Source organism: Trichoplusia ni, chromosome 8, assembly GCF_003590095.1.
Source record: "Trichoplusia ni isolate ovarian cell line Hi5 chromosome 8, tn1, whole genome shotgun sequence".
NCBI lineage: Eukaryota > Metazoa > Arthropoda > Insecta > Lepidoptera > Noctuidae > Trichoplusia > Trichoplusia ni.
Genome location: NC_039485.1, coordinates 10,454,879 through 10,479,660, shown reverse-complemented (window position 1 = coordinate 10,479,660; position 24,782 = coordinate 10,454,879). Strand labels below are relative to the sequence as shown.

Sequence of the window (24,782 nt, the reverse complement as noted above, 5' to 3'; positions counted from 1 at the left end):
TGAATGTAATTTAATCATAATGATACATCGATAACATTAAAAATACCATTCAATCTCTGAAAGGTATGTTACAAATCTTTGAGCACCATGTTCAAAACTAAGTCTTAATGTATAGGAAATAAAAGCTCTTTTCAAAAATATCTTTTAAACTCTTAACCAGAAAGGAGGTTTCACAATGACAAAACCTTTTACGTTGGACAATGTGAAGAGTTACTTTGTGTGTTGTAGTGTACTGTCGTAGGCTAGCCACAATGAACTGTGCGGACATGTCAAATGACGTCATACGTATAAAATAGACCGTGTCATGTCTGTGAGGGCGTCAGGATCTCATGACGTCACACCTTCGAACGAGCCCTGGAGAAACTAATGGAGCGAATGCGTGTGTCGCTACATTAACCGTTAAATAAAAAGTGAAGTTGAAACTAATTTTGTAGTAGCTAAGGTTGGTTTTACAATGTAGGCTTGGCTTAACAATTTGTTTACCACCTGCTTTCTAAACTGAAGTGTTGTTTTATAACATTGACGGGAAAACAACAACAATTTGTTATACGACACAGTTAATTTCATTTTGTTCAATAAGTACACAAACACGCTGTATTTTGCTCGAAAGAATGATGGACGAAAGTTTCGCCCAACAATATTTCCACCCAAAAATCAGACGTCTACATAATCTTTATCAACTACGAAACCTTTCAACACATTTATTCAGTCTGTGAAACCTTTAAATGGAATACGGGTTTAACCTTTGATATATATCCGAAAATATACAGGAAACGTGAAATTGCTTCAGCTGAAAGTGACAGGCCTGAAACGAGACGAATCAAACACGTGGTGTTGCAAATTAAATTCCACAATAAGCGTGGGTGTTTTGTAGAAACGTAAAGGTTTGTGACTCCAAAGGTGTTTCTTTTACCTACTCGGCTGTCAAATTATGTGCCTTATTGTGTTAAGCGAGAGTATGGAATAATCCGCTTTATCATTTTTTGGGACCAATTTAAAGGAGCTTTTCATTAATGCGAGAGGGAAAATTATGTTCTCGTGTTACCTCTGTAAGGTCGAACTCTTTTATGTTGCATGATGTTTTGAGAAGTGGAAAAGGATGAAACCGAATTTCGTTAAACAAACATAATAAAGGAGGGCTTCCTCCATATTTAAAGTAATATTATTGCAGTTTGGAAAGTGGGTAGGTTGGAGGCTAAAACACGGCGTAGAGAGATGTCTCATTATTGCTTTACTTTAAAAGGGGGTAGTAGGACCCTCTGGTGAGAATTGTTTAATCAGTTGTAGTATGTTATGATTAAAATAATATCTCGAAACAGCACCACCTACCTTTCATTTTAGTCCACGTATTAGGGCTGCCTTAGGGCGGCGGTGGTCATTCGCAATCCTCGGATTCCCCACCATCAGATGACCCACGAGCTCGTTTGCCGCCTAAAAAAACATCATAAACAACGTTTCGCATTAAATTATACTCACAGAAATAACTACTCCACTTACTTCCATTCACAAAAACAAAAATAGAGTAACGTGCAGAACGTACTCAACCACACATAGTCAATGACCCATTCCTAATTCTTAAACTTCACATAAATTATTCACCTCTGTTACGTCATAATAAGAATCGGCTTTAGAACAACACTTTCGCGTATAATCCGTGAGAAGCCAAGTATTAGCACATGCGATGCCACGCGACCTTTGCCGTCACCGTTCGCAGTACACGCGATGTCTTGTGAAACAAATGTATGGATGTATGAATATCCAGTAACTTTAACGTGGCATGTAAGGGTGGAATTTTGCCTGGATATGGTAAGTTCTTAGTTAGCATTTTTGTTGCGGGTTTTATAGCCTTGCTAGGGAGCAGGTACCTATTTGTAGAACCACATGATAGTATTTTATGAAACGGAGAAAATATCCAATGTTTTTAAATTATCAGAGTTCGAGATCTAGCCTTGTGTTTCCCTTGCAGGAAAAGAACACGAGGGATAACGATCATATTATTATACCTAATTAAATAAACATGGTATGTCAGCTAAAGAAATGTTTTTTAGGAGGGAAGCTCAGAGCGGCACTTTTACAATGTTGAAAAAAACTGACAAACCTGAACTCTAAAAAATTCAAGTACTTTTCATAGGCAATCATCATTGGCCTAGCCTTTTCCCAACTATGTTGGGGTCGGCTACCAGTCTAACCGGTTTCAGCTAAGTACCAGTGTTACAAGGAGCGACTGCCTATCTGACCTCCTCAACCCAGTTACCTGAGCAACACGATACCCCTTGGTTAGACTGGCTGTCAGACTTTTACAAGCTTCTGACTACCTGTAACGACTGTCAGATGTAGGAATAACAGCCGGGACCCACAATTTAACGTGCCTTCCGAAACACGGAGGAACTCGTTATGACAAAGATGGTCACCCATCTACGGACCAACCACGTCAAGCATAGCTTAACCTGTGATCGAATCACTTACGCGGTTATAGCTTAGCCACGAGCTCTTCACTTTTCATAGGCAATCATTTATACATTATAAGTGATTCACAATCTGACACACAAGTTTCTTATGACTATACAGATTTTATAGTTTTCAGGACTAAAAAGTAAGCTTAATAATGTGCTAACAGGATTAGATACTCATGAGTGAATCAGGTAATTATTTGATGGTAAGTACCAACAGAATATCCAATTAAACCATAGAACATTAACTCGTATTAATTCAAGTGTATGAGTATTTAATTAACTATAACACTTCCAGGTCATTAATTCATTATTTAACCTAAATAATAAGATCAAATAGGTTTGACATAAATTAAAGAGAAAACCATATTTTCCATTTAATAGTGCATTTAATATAACCTCATTTTGTTTGAAACGTTTCAATTTGTATCCGTTAGTTGTATTTCACGTTTTATTCTGACATTCATATATTTGATACGTGGTTAATTCAAAGTTACTTCTAACCTCATTTAAATCATCAAAATACCACATTACCGTTGGGATTTCAGTTCCAAAAGTCTTTGGGTCGTGACATTTTGTTTGCGTATCACAAGAGCCTAACATTATTTTAAAACAAATTTCATTTTCACGATGGTAAGTGAATATAGTATTCACTTACAGGTAGTTAAACGAGTGACAATCTAAAATTAGTCGACTGTTTGAAAATAATAGAGGTTGCGAAATCACAAGTGGGTACCTAAATCTAGCATTGACTTCCTTTAAGTCGCTTACATACTAGAAAATCCTAAAGCAGGAGTACAGCCACAGACCGTGGAAGCGAGAAGGTAGACTTCTCTTCTCGTGTGTCTTCTCACTGCATGCTTTGGTACAGGCAGTGTTGCTCTATCATGATATGGCCTGAATGATTTTGGGAAGTTCGGCTAGTGTCGCCAAACACGAGGAGAGAAGGACAGAGGGAGCACTTCTTTATTCCCCTACTCTACTCTCATGTCCCGATGGGACAGCTGTCCGTTGTCACGACCCACATTTTTATACCTTCCGAAACACCGAAGCGGTGATACTCATTTCAATAGATAATAGAATAGTATGTGCGTGCCTTGTGATCGCTCACGAGACCTATGTCTTGGCAGTCTTGTAGTCTTACAAACTCTACGTTTGCTCTATGCGGCATCCAAAGTCTACTTTGAAGTCTGAAGTATTATTTTCTTAGCTCCAAGTCGTCCATAACACGCTACGTAACAATGAGAAACAGGCTTATGTCGCGTAACGCCTATTTATGGTTTTCCGCGGGCGTGTCCGCCCTACACTTGAAGTGGACACAAAATTTGCTATATTTACGTTATTAGTTGAGTAAGATTACTTGGACAAGTTAAGTTAAGTTTAGGAACAATGTGTGCTATTTTTAAATTAGATTTTATTTATGCTTACTTGGAGTGAAGTTCTTTTTTATTTCAAAATTATTTAGAGTTAGAATATTTAAGGGCTGAATCTTGGCTAATGGTAAAAGCCAATGACATTTTCAGGAATTTGTTTTAGACAATCCAAAAAATATTAAAATAGAACTTGCCTTCGACATGGGGAGTGAGGAAAATGTTTAATTAAGTGTCGGTACTTGAAGACCTTACCTTCAATTTTATCTCAAATTCCGAGAAATCATTGATATTCAAGTGGTTTATAAATAGTTATTCTTTTTAATTAAAGTCATAATTACGTTATTAACTACTTCATTTTTGTTTTAAATCTACCGTGGTCAGGTAAGCGCTACCTACCTACCTAGCCATGCCCATTTGTTTGGGCACCAACTTTTTGAGCTAAATTAGGCGTGCTCCAAATATTTATGAATGAAAACTTCTCGTACCTAACGTCGTTAAGTCTTTTTTTCTCAAACGGAAATTGCCTAATTGGACTGAAATCATTTTTTAACTTCTCAAAATGTATTTCTATATTTAACTACCTACCTACTTAATTTTCAAACTAAACTTTCAAAAATTTATAATTAATGTTTTTTAGGGATACCCTAAATCTTTGTGTATGACACTAATTTATAAATGACTATTTTGTCATAATTGCTAACCAAACGCGGGTGACATTACACAGAGGTTTTATTCAGTAATAATCTGACCCTTTCAAATTCCTCAAAAGGGAATAAAGGGATTCCTGCATTCTTAGCTAAAAGCTGTTTTTTTATTTCCCATAAAACCAAAATTAGTTACCCTAAGAAACTGTTTCCTCTATCCATTACCTTTGCCATCTACTGAAGTACTTTCAATTACTCCTTACAGCGAGATACATCAAGAAATCAATTCTCAACCCTCGGTCAAGGTTACCACTAATTATCACTGTACACACACTAACCTAGTTTAAAGTGAAATCTCTGGCAGGACCCACGCGCGGCGCGGCGGGGGAGCCCGCAGATGTACAGAAACGTGCCCTCTCCCCGCCACGCCGTAGGACCGCACCCTTGTGTGGGCGACGAGATCGCTACGCAATGATAACAGCAGAAGATCTACTGAAACTGTTATGGGGTTCAACGTTACTTTTACGTTATAGTATGGGCTAAGCAAAATAGGTACCTGCCAATGGTTGATGGTTTTCAGCTGCGTCGTAAGAGTCGCGTATTGACTAATGCCAGTTTAGTGAAGAGATTGTGTGGTGTCAGTTTCAGTAACTACGTACCCTCAGTACATTTTTTGGTAATGTTTGCACAATGCACGATTATATCTACCTACCTACTCGCTTTGTCAAAGCACAAAAAAGGAAGACCAAGACTTGTGTGTATTTTTGTTTAAAATCTTAGTCCAAAAATACAACGCAAATAAAAACCATTGTAGGTAAAATAGGTACAATAAATAGATATATTATTACCAAATCATCTTTTTTAATGATTATGCGATTGAATTTTAATATCCCGCCTCTCTTGATCAATCCCGTCAAGCTTTCTCGATATTAAAACAACGCCCAATTAACATTCAATGATTAAGTCACTTTAAAGACTTGTCATCTTTATATATTTCGGCGTTTTCTATTGACTAGTTCTGTCTGTAGACTGTGGTTATCGGTCTATCATCTAAGCCTTCTGCCTCATCTGTTATACGACTTTCACTTGTAGCTTTGACCGTGAAAATTAGAGAATTTTGCTGTAGACCGGCCGGATATCCTCTCATTATAAATGTCGCTACGTTACGTAGGCGTAAGTCGGTAACTTACAGGTTAATTAACTCCCAGAATTGCTGTATAAAAATATATTCTTGCATATAAGAATTTACTCAAGATTTGTATAAAGTATGTACCCAGGTTCTTATGTCTTTTGCCGTATTTATTTATAACTGGGAAGTTAGTAGCTACCTAACCTTTTTCTCAATTTTTATCCGACAATCTTTATCCTTCATATCGAAGCGTATTAACGCTAAATAAGAAGTGACCTATAATCTTAGCCATTATATTACCTAAATGTTTGCCTAACATAATATATTAATATTGCTGCTAAGTAAAACGCAATAGAGGAAAATAGTTCACTTGTTGACACTAGCGCCATCTAGTAACAAAGGCAAAAACAATCCTCGAGACGAAAATTAAACATTAGTTTAAGTCTAAGAAAAAAGTTTGCATGTGAAAATTGATTAAAATATTAATAAGTTTTAAGGATAAAATATTTTATTTATATTGTCTTCTTAGGGTTCCAAAACCAAAGGATGAAACAGATTTCTATTGTATAAGGATGAAACAGATTTGACGGGCCTGTTGGTCTGGTGGTTAGTGACTCTGACTGCTATACCGGAGGTCGTGGGTTCGATTCCCGCCCAGGACAAATGTTTGTGTGATGAGCATGATCATTTGTTCTGGTGTCTGGGTGTAATTTATCTATAATATGTATATATTTAGAAATATATAAGTAAGTTTATCAGCTGTCTGGTTACCATAACACAAGCTCTGCTTAGCTTGGGATCAGATAACCGTGTGTGAGTTGTCCCAGGATGTTATGTTATATGTTATATACATTGTACATAATATTTATACATATTATACACATATATATACCTTGGTACCAATTTCAAAACATTTATTATTTGACACTAAAGCAAAAATTTCATAATTTTCAATACGCAAGGTCATTATTTTGCTGGGCGGTTGAATTCTATTTCTGTGGCCTGTTCATATTCATATTCTTTATTGTACGGAACCCTCAGTGTAGCGGGTCCGACCCGCACTTAACTGATTATTACAGGCATGTTTATTTAATCCTTAAATACAATCATACGTTAAAAGTGATTTCATTTACCCTATTCAAAATTAAGGAGGATGGAAGGGTTTTTCCTTATACTGAGAACAAAATAAAAAACAAATACTAAAATATAATAGATTTTATATTTGCATTTTAGAAATAAGTATACCACATTATATCGAGGTTCACAATAGGAATCCGGGGTCACATTGATTAGGCTTAAGCCGAGTCTATAGACATCCATACAATATTTATTTTCATTCTAAATGACAGACATATTACAGAGGAGGTTATTATAGGGGATGGTTTTAGACAAACATTGTTTAGTCATACGGGGTATGGTAAAAGAAACTGCATGCACAAATGTAAATTGACAGTTAGGTCAATAAAATGTTTTTATAATAAAAGAGGTTGCATGCAATTTCTTTTCAATTATTTAATGAAGTGCGCGATTTTAGAATTTGAATGACGTTCCATTTCGCAATTATTGATTTAAGTGAAACAAAGGCAAAGAATATAAGAAACAAGAATATTTTGGAACATAAAAATGGAAAGAAAATTAAAAGGACGCCAATTTCAATATGTCAAAAATCGCACATTTGATACCCATCACCCTGTGATAATATTTATACAATGTGTAGCTTGTAGCAACACAGAGATATGATAAACATTCAATATTATGCTAATAGAACTATAACTTACATTATGGGACAGTCGTGTTTTACACGTACCTACATTAATAATAAAAGTGACTTTAAAGAGCATTTTATTTAAAATAATAATAAATAAATAAGCATCCATGAAAATATATTTTATTTCGGAACGAGGTATTCATTTAAATATCGTTTGGCAGAAGGGTCGCTGTCTTTGCCTTAACATTTTTTTCTTAATTCCGTTACATACGTAATGGACGAATACTGGATATCTTCTGGATATAGTTTTCTCTGTCTACGACTGGGGACATCTATCAGTTTGACAATGTTAAGAGTCATGCTCATATTCTGCTTGAAAAGACAGAGATACAGATATTTGAAGTACGTCTAAAATGCTAAGCGATTCATTACTCAGGCTGTTTTGACAGCCTGTTTTATACTTTCATGTTTGACAAATAAGACAGTTGTTTTTTGGCAATAGTACACCTACTTACATAAAAAAATATGTACCTATTATTCTGCAATGTTAAATAAATGGAATGTATTTCATTTACAACAATACTAAAAATGCTCTCTAAAGATATTAACACATTAATGATTGAAAGACAAGAAAGATAAAATGTCAACATACACAATTTCTCGACATCAAAGGTTATACGTAATAAAAAATAAGATATGAACAACACCCTATTATGCACACAATAAAATATAAGGTAATAATAATTTGGCTGTATATTTTGTAGGCACTTTTTAGATAAGAGACAGGGGTCTGTTAGGGTGAACCATTCTACAATATACTATACGTGATACATTCTATAACAGATATTTTTTTGTGCTTCAGTTTTGTCCAAAGCGGTTTTATTCATCGTCAAACAGTATATAATATATATTATGTCTTTCTTTATTAATACTTTAAAGTATTTCAGTAAAAATAATTTCTCAAAATGGTATTATAGACATCAATAGAATGTATAAGTTACGAAAATAAATTCAGATCAGTAAAAATATAATTATGTCTTATTAAAGATTTCATTTTAAAATAAAAATAAATTATTTTTACATATAGCAAAAACAATTAAAATGTTGCTACAAAAAATCATCAAAATAAATTATGCGGTTAAAGATCGAATAAAACAATCAACGTTATGAATAAAATAGTTTGAACATTTTTTTTATTCAAATTAACCTAAAATATATAAATTAATGTGCCTTACTATAAACAGACAACACAAAATTACAAACGGCTAAGTCCAGAGACTTGATATACACGAATACTTGACAAAAGCACCCGAATAAGTAAGACTTATCAACTGCAATAAATTATTTACAATGATTGTATGCAATTGATAACAATATTTAGTAAATTTTTCTCGAAAACGCGTCATTATTAAATGATGCAACGGTTTACTCACGCGTATTTATCGGGATTTTCCGACTAGTTTCGGACTCAACCGGAGTCCCTAATCATGAGTTGACGCGATAGGGTCGCGAGCCAAACAATAATATTTAGCGAAAGTTGCAACGTTTCTACTTCACAGTAGCGGTGCAGGGTGGACGATATGGACTACTGTGTCTATATAATGTGATCCTTTGACGTTCAGAAAGTTTTAGTTTGTTGCCTAACTCGAATTAATGGATTATAATTTTGATCTGATTTGATACTAACATTGCTAGGCTTGTAAATAAACACTGTGCTCTCTTTGTAGCAGCTTCCAAATCAATCAATATTTTTAACTATACTTTATAGTATATTTTTCAAATTGATAAATATAATATATGTAAAAAACGTCATCGTCGATAATTTTAAGCTGATCTAAAGACATTTCTCAAGATTTTTTGTATAAAAACAATTTTTCGTCTAATTGCTTTTTAAGTTGAGGGTTGGTATCGGCCTTTATAATGTAGAAAAAAATGTAATCTACATTTTTTTCTTAATTAAGGTCTTCTATGAAATATGCTACATTACATACCATTCTTTCAATTATTTGTTGCACTTGTTCATAATATTGTGATCAATTGCATACATTCTATCGAAGTCCATTTTGCAGAGCCAGAGTCATTGGAATACATCCAGAAACTATGCTTAGGAATACTGAAAGTACTATTTACAATAATAATTATAATTATACATACAAGTACAGAATATGTTTATTTATTATAAATAAATTATATTTACTGTTTTTAATTCAGATCTGATTTCATAAATTATTATGTCATTTTGTGTAAACAGTTTAAAATTATAAATTATTTTGTTTTAAATGCGACGTGAAAACTGAATTGGTAAATTAAACTTGCAATTTAAGTTTCTTTTCAATTGCAAGTAGACATTGTTATTGTTTCTTTGCATCCAACCAATTATTTTCGAAAGATATGTTTATTTTTTTAGTTCATCAAAATATGTTATTTTAAAAGTTAATTCGTGAAATTTTACCAGACTTTCATTTATGGTAATGGTTTTTTTTCAGATAATCTTTCTAATAATAATTAGGATACTTCAAGTCTTTTATACTGTTCATGACTAGAAATGAAAGTGTATACATACAGTAAAAATATTAAATTAAGTTTCTATTTTTAGCGAAAAATATTATGCCCAATTTTGTTAATATGCGCTCGACAACACTTTAAGATTAATTATAAATGCCAACTAAAACTAAAACTACGTTTTAGAAAAAATATAAAATAAACGTCAAAAATTAATGTAAATATGAAATAAATTAAAATTGTAAATTTAGCCTTAAAAGTGGAATGCTTTGATATTTTCTTAAGATCATTTTTCCTTATTATAATATGCTATTAATTATATCATAATTAATATTAGATTGTAGCTGTCGACAAACACTTTGAGCTAAATATAATTTAAATAAGTCAACATTTTTGTTGCTTTGGCATTTTAATATTCAATTTCAACACCATTATTCAAAATTTTAACATTATGAGTCACAGGCTACATACTTATAGCAATAAATACTTTTTTCTTAAGCCCGGAACAAAAGTTCCAAACCAAACTGTCAAAAAAGAAAAAAATAATGAACGTCTGAAATCGTGGTCCTTTACCAATGCGTATTTTTTCTTCCACTTTAAAAAAACAAGCTTCTTAAAAAAAAATACGAAAAAAAAGTGACGTTAATATTTACATGCGTGGTCCGTTGCCGTTTTTCTTTGTCACATGTTTTGTTATTCGTTCGTTAGCCGTCAATGTCTGTCGTACATTTAGACAAAAGCGGGAGGAATGTTGTTGAGTCCCTCGCGAGCTCGGTCCCAGTAGTAGTAGGGCGGGCCACTGGTGAAGCAATACTTTCGTTCTAGGGGAGTGTCGTTCTCAACCCAGTACATTAGGTAGAAGTTGCACATCTCGTCTTTGTTTGTTGCTCTGTAATTATTATATTAAGTTAGATAGGTATGTAATTAAATAAACTGGTGTAACGTAACTCAGAAAATCGGAAAACACGGTAAAATGCGAACCTTAATCTGTACAAAGGAGGGTCTGTACAAATAAAGTTAACGAAAGCAACCATTCCTCATTTTCGACTCTATCCTTATAAAATTACCGTCCATTATCCCCTAGCAACTATAAGCAGGCACTCACCCAATCCTAACAGGATAATCATGCGTGTTGTTCATAGTGCACCTGGCGGCCAACACGTCATGCCTCTGTATGGCGCGGCTGCTCACCACGGGGTAGAACATCTGCGGCAGCTGCGGGTCCTTCTTGCCGAGGAGGGTCCAAACGTCCCCGTTGTCGTCTTGACGGACCACGTAGCCTGTTACCAGTTTACCTGAAAGGTTTGAAAGAGTTAGTTTTGGTAGTAGGTTTTGATGAAGGTAAGTTTTATTAATGTAAATACTACTTCTGTGTGAGTATTGATAAAGACATTCTTCTTCATATTGATAAATAATAGTGTATTGAAAAACCAAAGCGTCTACTGATTTTTGGAATTGTACTATTTGAAGCTGGAGATGAGGTCAAAGACGCTCAAGAATTTCGACGCTTTCTAAATACAGGGTGCTGTCCATAAGTATAAATGATTCTTAGACGTTCAAAAAGTACTCCTTTTAGCCGACGTATAATAAATAGATTTTGATTTTTCTCTTCATCGACAAAGAGTGCTACGAATCACTTTCGGATGCCTTTTAAAAGATTGTTTTTTTTTGGTTTGCCTAAAAAAACTTACCCAAGGCGTGAGTATGAGTACGGTAGGCGAAAGGATGTATAACTTTATCCTCAGTGATGGTGCAGGCAGTTTCCATCTGCTCGACGCGGTTCGGCGGGATGGTGCCGCCTGTGCCCAGCAGGATCACGCCGGCTTGGCGCAGCATGCTACAAATGAATTTTATTGATATTGAATATTACACGCACACAGGTAAAGCCTATTTTGTTGATATGTTGTTTTATAAATTTTATTAAATGAAACATAAATACTGAATAATAAACCATTTAAAATGTTAAATTTTTGTATTGTCAGGATCAGTGGTCTAACCTTATTCATATGGAAAGTTTCTGTTGCCCAGAAATGGCACAGTTATAAGACTTCCATTTCGGGCACCGGTGACGGCGGCGACCGATATTTTTTCGGTAATAACCAGTGAGAGCGACAATCATTCGGCTGTAATAATCGATATCCAACTACTGACCATTGTTTTGACTACACAAAAAGCGAATGGTAAAATCCACCACGCAAAACAACTATACGAGTTGTAGAACAAACATTTTTGTGATCTACGAATGCTTGTTCCGAGTTTGAGTGTCTTGTGGAAGTGACTGTAATGTCAGATGGAATTCTTTAGCGCGGAAGTCGTTTTCTTTTTAAAGCAGAGGCAATAACGTAGCCTCTATTAGGGCATTCTATTAGGCCCACTGGCTGTCAGACCCGGACTTCTTACATTACGTCATCCTATGTTGTTCAGTAAGACCAAATTGTAACGCAATACGATGAGTAAGTGTTAAATAATAAAATAAATATTTACCGTTCTTTAGTGTACTTCAGGAAAACACCCGAGTTGTCGACTTTATCCTCTGAAAACAATAATGATCGTGTTAGTTAAGCGCAGCATACTTTTTACATATTATTACACAATAATCTTTATACAAAAATTAGTAAATCATTAGTAATTATGCTAAGAATAAAGAAATGGGGTAGATACCCCATTACATCTTAGATTAAAATGTTCAACAAGGCCTCTGCATGTTGGACCTGTGTCCCCGTGCATGCCTTTAAAAGGGCCGGGTCTCTTCTCATGATGTTATCTCTTGACAGGAAAGAATTTTTATTTAATATCTCCCCTGCCAAGCTGTATCCTGGACACACTCGACATTAAATGTACAAATACTGACATGATTACAAAACACGAATATATTTGTAGGTATAGATATTAACAGCAAAAATATACAAAAAATATTAGGTGTAAGGGTAGAAAGTTTGCGCGTAAACTAAGGTGTGCTTCATCAATCATTCACAGTGACAAGCGAGGCCAAAACTCTCAAGTAATATGGTCAGTACCCAGGTAAAAATGATGATCAAAACATATTTACATAAAACCACTCTATTCGCGTCCATGTTAGTAATAGAAATTTGGTATGTATGGGTACTCTGTTCATCCCTGTATATTTGTCATCTGTCCCTATAGTATTTTCATATTGAATTTAATTATATAATATTCAACAGCTTTCACATAACGCCATCTAGACTCAAATTAGGCAAAGCTTGTACTATGAGAACAAGACAACTGATGAGCTTATTAATATTCTTCTCAATCGTAACAAATGATCATGCCCATCTTACAGACATTTTCCTGGGTGGGCATCGAGCCTACAACCTCCGGTACAGCACTCAGGATAACTTTTCACTAGACCAACAGGCTGTTCTGATATGTTTAAGAAATTTGTTTGTGACTGTTGCAATGTGTGATCAATATGTTTTAAATTTGTAACGATGTTGACAAACACATCATTGCATAACAAACTATACATATTGTTGATGTTTATTTATTTTACAACTCGGTTATATCATAGTACTCATCTTGAATAAGTTTACTCCTCGAAAGTTATGTAAAGTATATGCAAGCAATCTCAATTCTGATACTTTAATCTGCGTTATATTGGATTTTAGCGATTTACCTTTGGATAATGTGAATTCTTGGTAAAACATTTAGGGAGAAAGAGCGCAATGGTAGAGACCTACATACATCCTTGTTACAATTCTTAATTTGTTCCGTGAAAGAATTTTCAAAGCGGGGAAAGGCAAATGGAAATTGAATAAGTATTTATTGTTTGAACAGGACTTTTTATCAAATAAACCAGGTCGAGGCTGCAGAGGAGAAACGGGTAATTTAAACAAATATACTTCATTATTAATTTTCTGAATCTTGACAGGTAGCCTAAGCACTACCAATACCCCAGTATTGTATGAGTATTTATACCTGCAATCATACTCATGATTACAGGTTATGTTAGGTAACTACGATAAAAAAATCATAAAACACAGTTCATACCTGGAAAACGGTGCATGTAATGTACTTGTAGCACAAGGTACTTGATGGGTGAGTCTTTGCCTATGAGGAAACCGACGTCTTTGGGCAGGTGCAGGCTGGGAGCATCTCTGGCCCAAGCGTATACGATCTGAAATATTATAAAGATAATGTGTTAAGAAATAGAGTCGAAATGAATGTGTTTTTTGGTAAGGCTAGAACCATTTTAGAGTATAAAGTATTGATTCATCGTCATTATCAGCCCGTCTTATTTTATTAATATCCAGCAGTGTATTACACTGCTGGATATTAATAAAACTCGATCTTCACCTCTCCTTTTCCCATCTCTGCCCGTTGCCGTTGTTGGTAAGTATTGATGAAGTGATAATTTTTTTAAGTCATTAATAATATATCGACACCTTTTATTTTTGAGCCCACGAAGAACTACTCTACTTCGTTGTAGTATAGTAAATAACGACGATACTACTTGATAGTTCATATAGGTTGCCTTTACTTTTAAAATGGTGAAAGAATGGTCCGAGATTTTCATCTATAAAATTACTATTTATACTTTAATTTTACTTACGATTGCAGAAAAAATCTTTAAAGTACGTGTACAAAAATATTCGCAATATAATTGAAGTAATTGTACACTATAGAAAGATTAGAAAAGGCAAAATAGCAGTGATAAGGTTCGAAATTAAAATTAATACTTCAATGAAACATGATTTTGACCTTTAAGAGGTCGCACGCGGTGATTCCCGGTTTCATAAACTGTAGTGAGCTTATCAGAATACGCGGCAAAACAATTAAAGAGCATTAATGCTTGTCTCGTTTACTTTGTAAGTCATTGTAGAATTAAGTTATGATATTTGAAAGTAAACTACTGACTGCCCAATTTTATTCCAGTTTTATTAATGTAAGTGGTCTTTGAGAGAAATGGCGTGTTAAAATGGTCGTAATAGTAGATTACGACTTCGTAAATAAGTCAATACTAGAAGCATGGGGTTAAGAGGCTAATAGCCTAATGCTCCAACGGCGAGAAAGATAGATTATTAGAATAATCTTGATAAGTACAGGATTGGATAAAAATGAATAGTTACATAGTGGCATGGGCGGTCTTATCGCGGAAAACGAGGAGATTCTGAAGGAGCAACATTTGTGCAGGTAGCTCGCAGTGCAGTGTGAAAGCCACAAGAAAAAGAAATACAAATAAAAACCGATAAAGCAAAGGCTATTACGCATACGAAGTTCACGTAATCCATGAACGAGTAGAGCTAGTTTACGTTGAATTGAATCCGCGATATTTTACTCGTTTCTTATCACACATAAAAATTCGATAAACACAATTTAGCTTAACTAAGTGTGAAATCAGTGTTGATTATTGAAATATGCGTGATTATTTTGATTTAAGATTTTAATCTTTTTTTTAAATAAAATAATATATATAATTGAATTTCTTTGAATTTCTAATCAATGTGTGTCTTTCTGAACACACCAAGTGTTAAGAGAATTAATGCGAATACATAACGAAATAAAAAATAATTAAGATAAAGGAATGATAATTTGAATAAAATAAATAAATAAACATAGAACCTATTTAAAACTGAAAAAGTACCGTTTTTGGATATTGTTATCAGACCAAAACCCGTTACTGAAAGTACGGTAGTAAATTTTCTTAAAAATCGAAATTAAATTCCATACACGAACTTGTTTTTCAGTATTCATTTAAACTACGATAGTTAATTACGTGAGGGTGATTCATTAGAATATAATGCACCGGTTTACTCACGCGTTTTTTATCGGGATTGCCCTACTAGTTTCGGATTCAACTGGAGTCTTTAATCCGAAAGGGTCGCGAGTCGAACTGGCCAGACTCCGACGCATAAACCGTTGAATCATTTAATAATCTACTAAACCCAAATTAATTTTATTTTGAGCATGAGGTTTTACATAATCATCATTAACTATCATTATTACTCACCTGTGACCCTGAACGGCACGGACTGGCTGTGTTGTACAGGTCATCGACTTCATTTCTATGCATCTCACCACAGCTCCTACAAAAAGGAACAAATAGAGTTGATTAAATTATCAATAGATGAAGAAATTTGAGACATAGTTGGCAATGATGCATCAAATTTCTTCGAACCGAAGATTGCAGTAGAGGTCAAAATAATCTATGGCGGGTTTAATGGCTACACTAATGCCAATGATGACTCTCTTTACTAGAATGAGTCATCCATCGACTCCGAAAGAGAAGATTATGACACATGGAGTTTGCAAGGGAATATTTTTTTTAAATGCTTGCGATTAGCGCAATCTTACAATTAAAAATGTGGTACTGGTCTGAAATGGTGACAGATAAACAAAGTTCTGACTGCTGTCCGACTTGAGTCCGAATACAGAATGAGAGAGAATTGTAACTCTTAACGATAAAAAATTTAATGAAATCGCAAAAAAACACCAGTAGGTTCTGCAAGGAATTATAGAAGCTGCATTGTAGGCGATAACGACGACCTTGGTACCTATAAAATAATAAATTGGTGTGTAGGTTCTACATACAAACTGCTTATATAAGGCATGACTTAAGGATCGGCAAAACGATAACTACATTTTTGTTCATGAATCGAATCCCCATTTAGAAATTATTTCTTTCGAAGTTCCTATGAGTAAAATTAACCTTAATGGAAACAATATTTTCCAATAGTCATGCAGTCATTACATAGTTAGATTTGTAAAACCTTGACTGTACCAGCTAACAAAGGGCTAACCTCATTTTAAACACAAAATGAGCAGTCATAATTTGCAACGTACTGCCACAGTTGTATTTCTCGTTAAAAGTAGTAGGTTTCCGACAGAATCAAGTTGAGTTTCAATCGTAAACGTCAACGAAATACGCTCGAACGTAGGGAAATGACAAGTCAATATCATGTCACTTATCGAAATGAAATTTCGGTCCCGTATATGAGCATTTGTAGAAATGTCACTTGGCTAGACCGGCTGGATCTTGTTTTGATTCGATAGTAGGTAACTATTCCGGAAAAACTGTGTTTCGAATCAAAGCCGAATGACAATCAAAAATAAAAACAAACTGTTTTAGGAAGAGCATGGAGAAGGATTTTTGCTGTCAAAATCACAAAAACACAACGTTTCTAAGAAATTAGAAAGACTGCGATAGTTTCGTTTCTGTCTGACGTAACAAGCCTCTAGCCACCAAGCTAATACAATATGCAAAGGAAACCCTAGCCTTGTTATTCATTCACACATCCAAAGAGGTTAGACGTTTGCAAAATAGATCGTACTTGATCTACATACGGTCTATCCGCACAAGTATGCATAGTTAAGTAAACAAGCTAATTCCTTAGAGACTGTCTTAGAGGAAACATACTAAAACCTCATTTAACTCATAAATCGTATAGATAAGTCTCCAGTTCAAAGCAAATTCAAGAAATGTTTGTGAATAAACGGCATCTCTCTATTCTAATCTGATAACAGAACTTGGACGCTGTAGGATGTACTAGTCACGAATGGTAAAACCGTTGACTCAGGTAAGATAGCGCAAACAAACATTTGCCAAATGTTTTCCTGCTTTTTCTCTCAAAATTAAACAAATTTATGAAAAATATAGTAAGTAGGTAAACAAATTTTTAGAAGACCCAACTTCTCAATGAAAACAAATACCTTCATCCATTTAGGCTTCTTGGCAGTGAAAATCATAATGCAACCCTACTATTAGGAATTCTGCGCTTTGCAACAAACAATTTCGGTTAAAGAGGAATTAAGCCTCACCGGGAATTAGCTGAATAGGACCTCCTAATTTTCACGGAACCGCTGCTTGTTAATTGGGATCAGCTAGTTGCTTATTCATCTGTTTCATTTACTTAGTGTGTAACAAAGTAAGACTCACCAAACGGACTCATTTGACCCTGGTTCGGAGCATCCATACAGAAGCATGTGGTGAGCAGTATGCATAGTAGCATTTGGTTCAAATCCCACTGCAAAAAAATGTATAAATTTCAGGCACGCAGCGAAGGGGTTTTAAAATATGGACGAAAAATATTAAGTTGTGTCCAGATTGCTGACCATACAAACTAAAACAGCAAAAGATTTGAAAGGTGCAGCATAATTATGGTATAAAAAGTTTTTAAATAATGAATCGCTTGAAGTTTGTTTTTTAAATGAGTGCATTGAATTGAGTTCTATGAAAATTCCAAGTCATTGATTGAAATAAACAAAACCTATGAGTATATGTTTTATTGCTTGAAATTATACAAGATCGTATGAAATCCTGAGAGTATAATAATATGAAAATTGTGTAAGAGTTTATAAATTGCGTAACAGCTTGGTGGATTTCTTGCAATCTTTCGAAAACAAGTATCCATTCGATTCTTAAAACTTTTCCGTGACGAAATCAGTACTTGAAGGAAACTCAAAAAATATATACTTTAGAAAGAAAGCTGTTTTCTATGAAGTTAAAGCTCCCTTAAATATATAGGGACTTCTAACTCCCTAATTCCTAAGATTTGCAAAGTATTCAGTGAGTCGGTGTATATCTTCCGAACGAACGATGAGTGATGATTTATGTGGTTTGCTTATAATCATTTATATACAAACCTATGTAGTAATTGTTGTGCGGGGAAATCCTGATGGGCGTACATAAGTAGAGCTCATCCTGAAACAAAAGAGAATCGTTTTACAAACGCCATCAGCGAACACAAAAATCTTTGAATTCTGTGGAATATAGTAGCATAAAAGGAATAGTCATTGGTTTAACATTGAAAAAATACATATGAGTTTATTTAAAACCACTGTGGATTAACAGAACTAGATTCATGAATGAGAGTTGATGCAATAGTGTTACGTGATGTGTGTCTATAAGTGGCTCTTATTAACACGTCTACGCTTATTAAATATGTTTTTTTACATAAGACAATTTATATTAGAGGTTAGACTATTTATAAATCGTGACCTAACACGGTTACCCCGGGAATTCATAATGGAAATTTTCCCTTGTAGGAGTACGACAACCACTTAGCGGCGAAAATTGTTGACCGTTTCATTCTACTAGACTTTACTAGACCATACGAGAACGTGTTGTAAACAAACCAGATTACGTAATGAACCTAGATCAACTAAACCAGTCTTTCCCAAAGTGGGCGATAACGCCCCCTTGTGGGCGCTGCAGGTCTCATGGGGGGCGGTAAGAGACCCAGAAAGAAAATGGGGACGTTGTGATTGTATGTTACCTACAGACTGCACTCAGGTTTCAAGTTGCGGGTTATAATAAAAGTTTCGTTTAGAATTCTCCGTTAATATACATATTATATAGGTCACAATAATTAATTAATTTAACTTCAAGTTATAGTGGTTTTTAAACAGGTGAAAAAATGGGGGCGCTAAAAAAATATTTATTCTCAAAGTGGGCAGTAGACAAAATAAGTTTGGGAACCACTGAACTAAACAATAGGAGTAGATAGGTTCATTTCCTAAAAGCGTGCATTGTAGCAATTCCGATAAACGTCGTTAATTATGATGCAGTAAGTACTGAAGAGGCGATGATATTCGTAGGGCAGCGGGCAGAGATTGGACAAGGAAAGTCAAAGATCAAACTAAGTGAAGTGCCATGGGAGAGGCCCTTGTCCAACAGTGGACTAAGACGTGGACGTGGATGAAGAACTTAAGTTAGAGGCTTCCTAAAAAAAGTTTGTGGTAAAACTAACGTAATTTGACTAGCTCCAATAAGGTCGAAATTTGTTGCATCCCGATGCGGTCAAGATGACAAATATTGTAACTATGCCAACAAACTAGTTATGTTTAAACCGCACTGTTTTGCTGTTCGTATTAAGAGCTGCAAGTAGACAAACATGAACACGTTATTCAATGATGGCTCAACGATTGAGTAATCAGCATTAAGATCATAAAGTCAGTTGATGGTCCGCAAAAACTACGTATACGATTTGGCGCAGGTGTGTTTATTACTCGTATTTCCGAACTCAATCTAGACTAAATCTGATTCTTTCCTTGATTGCTATATTTGAAGCCTGTTTGAATTTTGTAATACTCATAGTGTTTTTGTTTACTCAGTATACAAAGCTTTTCTGATATCAATGACAGTATCGCAAACAGCTATTAAACCAATTTAATGTAGGCGTTGATCGGCCTCGAGACCGATCGATCGCCAATACCATTCAGTTACATGCGGGTAAAGTTCAAAGTTTACCATCGAACGAATCATATAATATGTTTGTTGGTTTCAAAATCGCTTATATGGGTTCGATATTATATCTAGACTAGATTAAGTAATCTCCGCTTGTAGCGATGTTTTTTTTTTACTCTACGGGTACCTATGAGATGTAGGAATCGGGAAAGGAAACAAAATAGTTGAAACAGCTAGTCGAAAATTTACATCTTCCAGAATTTTGCCTGAAATTACGTTACCACTCTTATAGTCTCTGGTCAATGTTGTTAAAAAGAAGCAAACATGTCCGATAAAGTCACAATGCAAGGCCATCAGCTATGATGATAACATTGAGGAGGTAGATACTAGTACTGCGATTTTCAATTAAGATAATTAGAAAAACTAGGGACTATAATAGCAATGGTAATTACCTAAATTTGTTGGTAAGGTCCTTAAGAGTCTTATTATTGAAATTGTAGGTGCAAACATATTTCTAGTTGCAATCGATTTTCATTTGAATTCAAATTTTATTGAATGGCTTCTTCGTTAATTCATTATTGCATCACACGAGGAAATACAGACTATAAAGGCTACTATAAGAAGGCTTTACTCGATCGCAAAACCCGATCAAATGCTAAATTAAACTAGGTCGCATCTATAAATAGAATATCTTTGAGACTTCCCCGCGCTAACGTTTCAGTTTTAGCCTCTTTTACGAGTCCGCAACAATTTTATAGATCTCTGACGTTAACAAGACATAATTACCTAAATCTTAAAAAGTTGCAGACCGGGGAAGCTAAAAAATGCTTTAAGAAGTTCCACATGTGGAAACGACGGCAAGTCCACTCTAGTTTTACAATCCTCCAACCCTCAACAAAATAAAGTATCTTAAGGAATCGCGAACAAATTATAGTAAAAATAAACTTAACCTTACGCCATATGTAATAGAGTCCTTGTTTCTATTGAATACGGACGTCCTAATTAACAGGGACCGTGTCAAACTTACCTTGCAGGCAGCTGAACTAGGTCACGTTATATTCCAGTCTATTCCCTGGATGCTGAAAGGCTGTATTATTTTATACATCAGAAAATGTAATGTCAACTGATGTACTTTTTTATTAGTAGTTTGTTTTTAATAAGCTCAGAAATTTAGACGATTAATTACCACTTTTAAATTGGAAGAATTTTATCCTTTAATAAAGAGTACCACCTACACCTTACAATTTTCAACACATGTCATTGTTTAAATATATTACTTGCCGACTTATCCTCCTTACTGACTTAGTTAGTACGTACAGCTAAGCTGATCACATCATTGTTGCAAAAAAATGCAAAAGGGGTTTTCCGTGTTAAGGAAGGCATTTTAGGCTGTGGGTGTCGACTGTCAGTTGTAGATCTTTTAAAATCGTTACAGATAGCCAAAACTCAGAAAGCCTTACAAGCTTTCTTGCAAGGACGTTGTCGCCCGGGTACCTAGTTTGAGCTTAGCTGCATTTCGTTGGACGAAGCTAATTGGCAAAAGGCGACAACGAATGAGACGTGAACAGACTTTACGAGAATAATGTTCCCAAATTAAGAGGAAGCCGTGCCCAACCCGCAACAGTCAGTACATACGCCTACACAATACTTGACCTTTACATATCAGTAATAGCTTTCAGATCGATAATCCTGAAGTGGTTGCATCAAATATAACTCATGATATAATATTCAAGTGCTGATATGGATGTTTGTTTTGTTAAAGATATTATTAAGCCTTGATAAAAACCAAAAAGCTTTTTGCGACTTTTATACTGCCCACTTGGAGTAAGGTAAAGGAGTAAGTGCGGCGCCAAGGAAGTCACTAACGATCGAAATTCGTCGATCAATTGTTTTATACACTCTGCTTTCCGTTATACACGTTCGATTTAAGAATACTAAAGAAATACTGTATTAGCTTAAATATAACAGGAATAAGGCCGATTTTCGAAAAACCATTTTTGGTTTATACTGGGCAAACACTGGTACGTTGGAATGTGCACTGTTACAACAACGGGTGACGTTCACATTTAAATTTAAAAAAAAAAACATAAGATATCACATAGCTGTTAAAAATTGGAACACTGATTAAGGTACTTAAAATTCAAAGAATTTGAATAATAATAGTTTTTGAATAGGTACTCATCATTTGAAGATAAGTAATTATAAACAGAATATTTTAATGTTTAAACCCAAAACTGGCTTGCTTAATTTCTTACCATAATCAATTAATTAGAAAGAAAGTGTTATTTATGTAGGTAAACTTGTTTTGTAACATATTTTACAGGATAACAAATAGATTTTAAAACTAGTTGGAAGTATTTAAAAAAAAAATTGTTATATTATATGCCAATCCAGATATATAATTTAACTAGCTGTTCATTTAATGTTACCATCAACTAAAAACTAGATATTTTTCTTAATATTATCTTTTCTTTTAAATTTTTATTTAAATCAGTCAACCCTATTGAGCATGATCTGATTACGAATTCAAAAACTCGTGTATTTAGCTAAGACAATATTATATAAAAACTAGCTGACCCAGCAAACGTTGTTTTGGCTGATAAATTATTTCTAGTTGTATCATGTATTTTTCAATGCACCATTATAAAAAAATAAAAACAAAAAAATTCGTCCGAGAAATAAATTATTTTTTTTAGTGTGAGCATCCCTTAAAACTTAGGGGTATGAAAAATAGATGTTGTTCGATTCTCAGACCTACCCAATAGGTATACAAAATTTCATAAAAATCGATCGAACCGTTTTGGAGGAGTATGGTAACTAACATCGTGACACGGGAATTTTATGTTGACGTATGACATTAAAATTTCAAATTTTATGTCTTTGCTATAACAATTTAAAAAGATATGAAGTTAAAACTTCTAAATGGTTTTGCGGGGCATGTAATTTAATAATTTAATGTTATCTGAGATAAATAAAGGCTTTTGAACTGAACTGAAAGCTCTCAAATATTGAAACTTCAAGATGGGGTTTTGGGTTTCTCTAAAATACTGAACTCGTAGATCAAGCTCACAATCAGCTTTGACTCAAATTAATTAAATAGTCATAGTCGTTGTCCAATGGGGAAACCGGACAGTAGCTATATTAATTTCTACCACCTCAGACCTTATGTCATTGAATGCAATAAAGTAATGTAGTGAGTTGCATTGCTTATGAAACTGTTCCACTAGTGGATTTTTAAAGGTTATAGGTGAATTCTAGGATGTCGAAGGATGGGAAAAAGCTGATTGGTGAGGTCAACACGCCAAACCCATTGAGCATGACCTGTCATGGGTTTGATCCCCGCGTAGGACAAGCATTTGTAATGCACTGATGCTTGTTCTGAGTCTTGGTGTCTTTATGCATGTGATTTGTATGTTTGTGAAACCTTCTGTGTCACAAGGATTGGATTCCTTTTTGCGGGAGTCATTTTGTAAACAAAATATCATATTTGATTCTGAAATAGAATTAGTAACACCAACACAAGTTTCTTCACAAGGCTCTATCCTGTGATAGTGGCAAGGGCTTAAAATGACAAAATTAGGGGTAACAATAATTTACTTTTAAATGGGATAAATACTGCCAGATCTTTATTATTTCATTAGTGCTTATGCAAATTGAGTGAGAAAAGGGAAATTACCCTTTTCCCTCAAAGTTTAGCTCAATTGGAACCTTATAATAAATAATAAATTCATTGTAATTGACTAAACCGAGCACAGTGTGCTGCATTTTTAATCATACAGCATCTGTACGTATGTACGTATTTTACGAATTGAAAAGTAACATAAATATTTTTTCGATTAGTTATATTATTAACTTAATGCATGCTATTACAAACTGGTTTTAAACTCTAAGCAATTAAACATTTAAGGTATGATTTTGTAAAGGTGTAGGAATGATCACAAGTTTATGATTTACTTATAAAAAATAAATGGATGTTAGAAGAAAAACATGTTTAATAATAATATTGTACTTACCCTGTGTGGCCAGACATTTGGCATAAGAAAATCATAAGTATCAACTTCGAGCGCTTTAGCAAATAAAATGCAACTAAGCGTGGCGAATACGGAAAATAGTAATTTAAACATCATTTAAAATTCGAACGAAAATTCAAAATTTAAGTCACGGCCGCTTACTTTTCGCACAAGCTATTTTAGTACTGAACTTGTTGAATTATAACACGACAGGTTCACGATCAGTTATTTTGTTTTAGATATTGCACAATTTATAATATACTGCCGCGTTGCTTCACTATTGATACATGTTTGATCTCAGAAGCGACAAGTGTTTGTATAAATAACTTCGCAAATAAACTCGATCAATACTGCTCGCGAACAAGTTTACTAACGTCATAGCAGTGTTGCTATACTTTCAATCATACTCCCTGTGTTAAGGGTAGAATTTAGCCATTTTTTGTAGCAGTTAATAAGTTTTCTTCCCTGTAGTTATTGATCATCTATCGATGAACGTAATGTACACTGTGTATTTTTTTACTAATAAATTCAATGATGCAAAATAATAGATTTGGCCAAAATCTTTGACAAAAATATAGGGTATTATAAAAAAAGACATTGGTATTGTAGTTTCGTTCCGAAACTCAACTGAGTTGACATTTACGTTCAAAAACTCAAGAAACCATTTAATTATTTTATAGGAACTATACTAATAAATAACTAAGCACCGATTTAATATTTACAATTATTTTAGTAGTACTGTTTACATGTTATTTATAACAGTAAAACAAACCAAAGATCAGCGCCCTCTGTTAACAGAATGTTATGAACGTACTACTACAG

The 24,782-nt window shown here is 34.3% G+C and overlaps 1 protein-coding gene across 1 annotated transcript; it reads right to left on the bottom strand.

The window, feature by feature from the left end:
• Positions 1-10,331: 10,331 nt before the first annotated feature.
• On the bottom strand, positions 10,332-24,421 carry LOC113496548 (peptidylglycine alpha-hydroxylating monooxygenase). Its single transcript, XM_026875804.1, has 9 exons — positions 23,964-24,421; positions 18,408-18,465; positions 17,701-17,788; positions 15,775-15,850; positions 13,815-13,941; positions 12,291-12,339; positions 11,498-11,643; positions 10,912-11,101; positions 10,332-10,695 (listed from the first exon to the last, which is right to left on the bottom strand). The coding sequence occupies exons 1-9, from the start codon at positions 24,075-24,077 to the stop codon at positions 10,536-10,538; spliced, it is 1,008 nt and encodes a 335-aa protein (XP_026731605.1). The 5' UTR covers positions 24,078-24,421; the 3' UTR covers positions 10,332-10,535.
• Between the last annotated feature and the right edge of the window lie 361 nt (positions 24,422-24,782).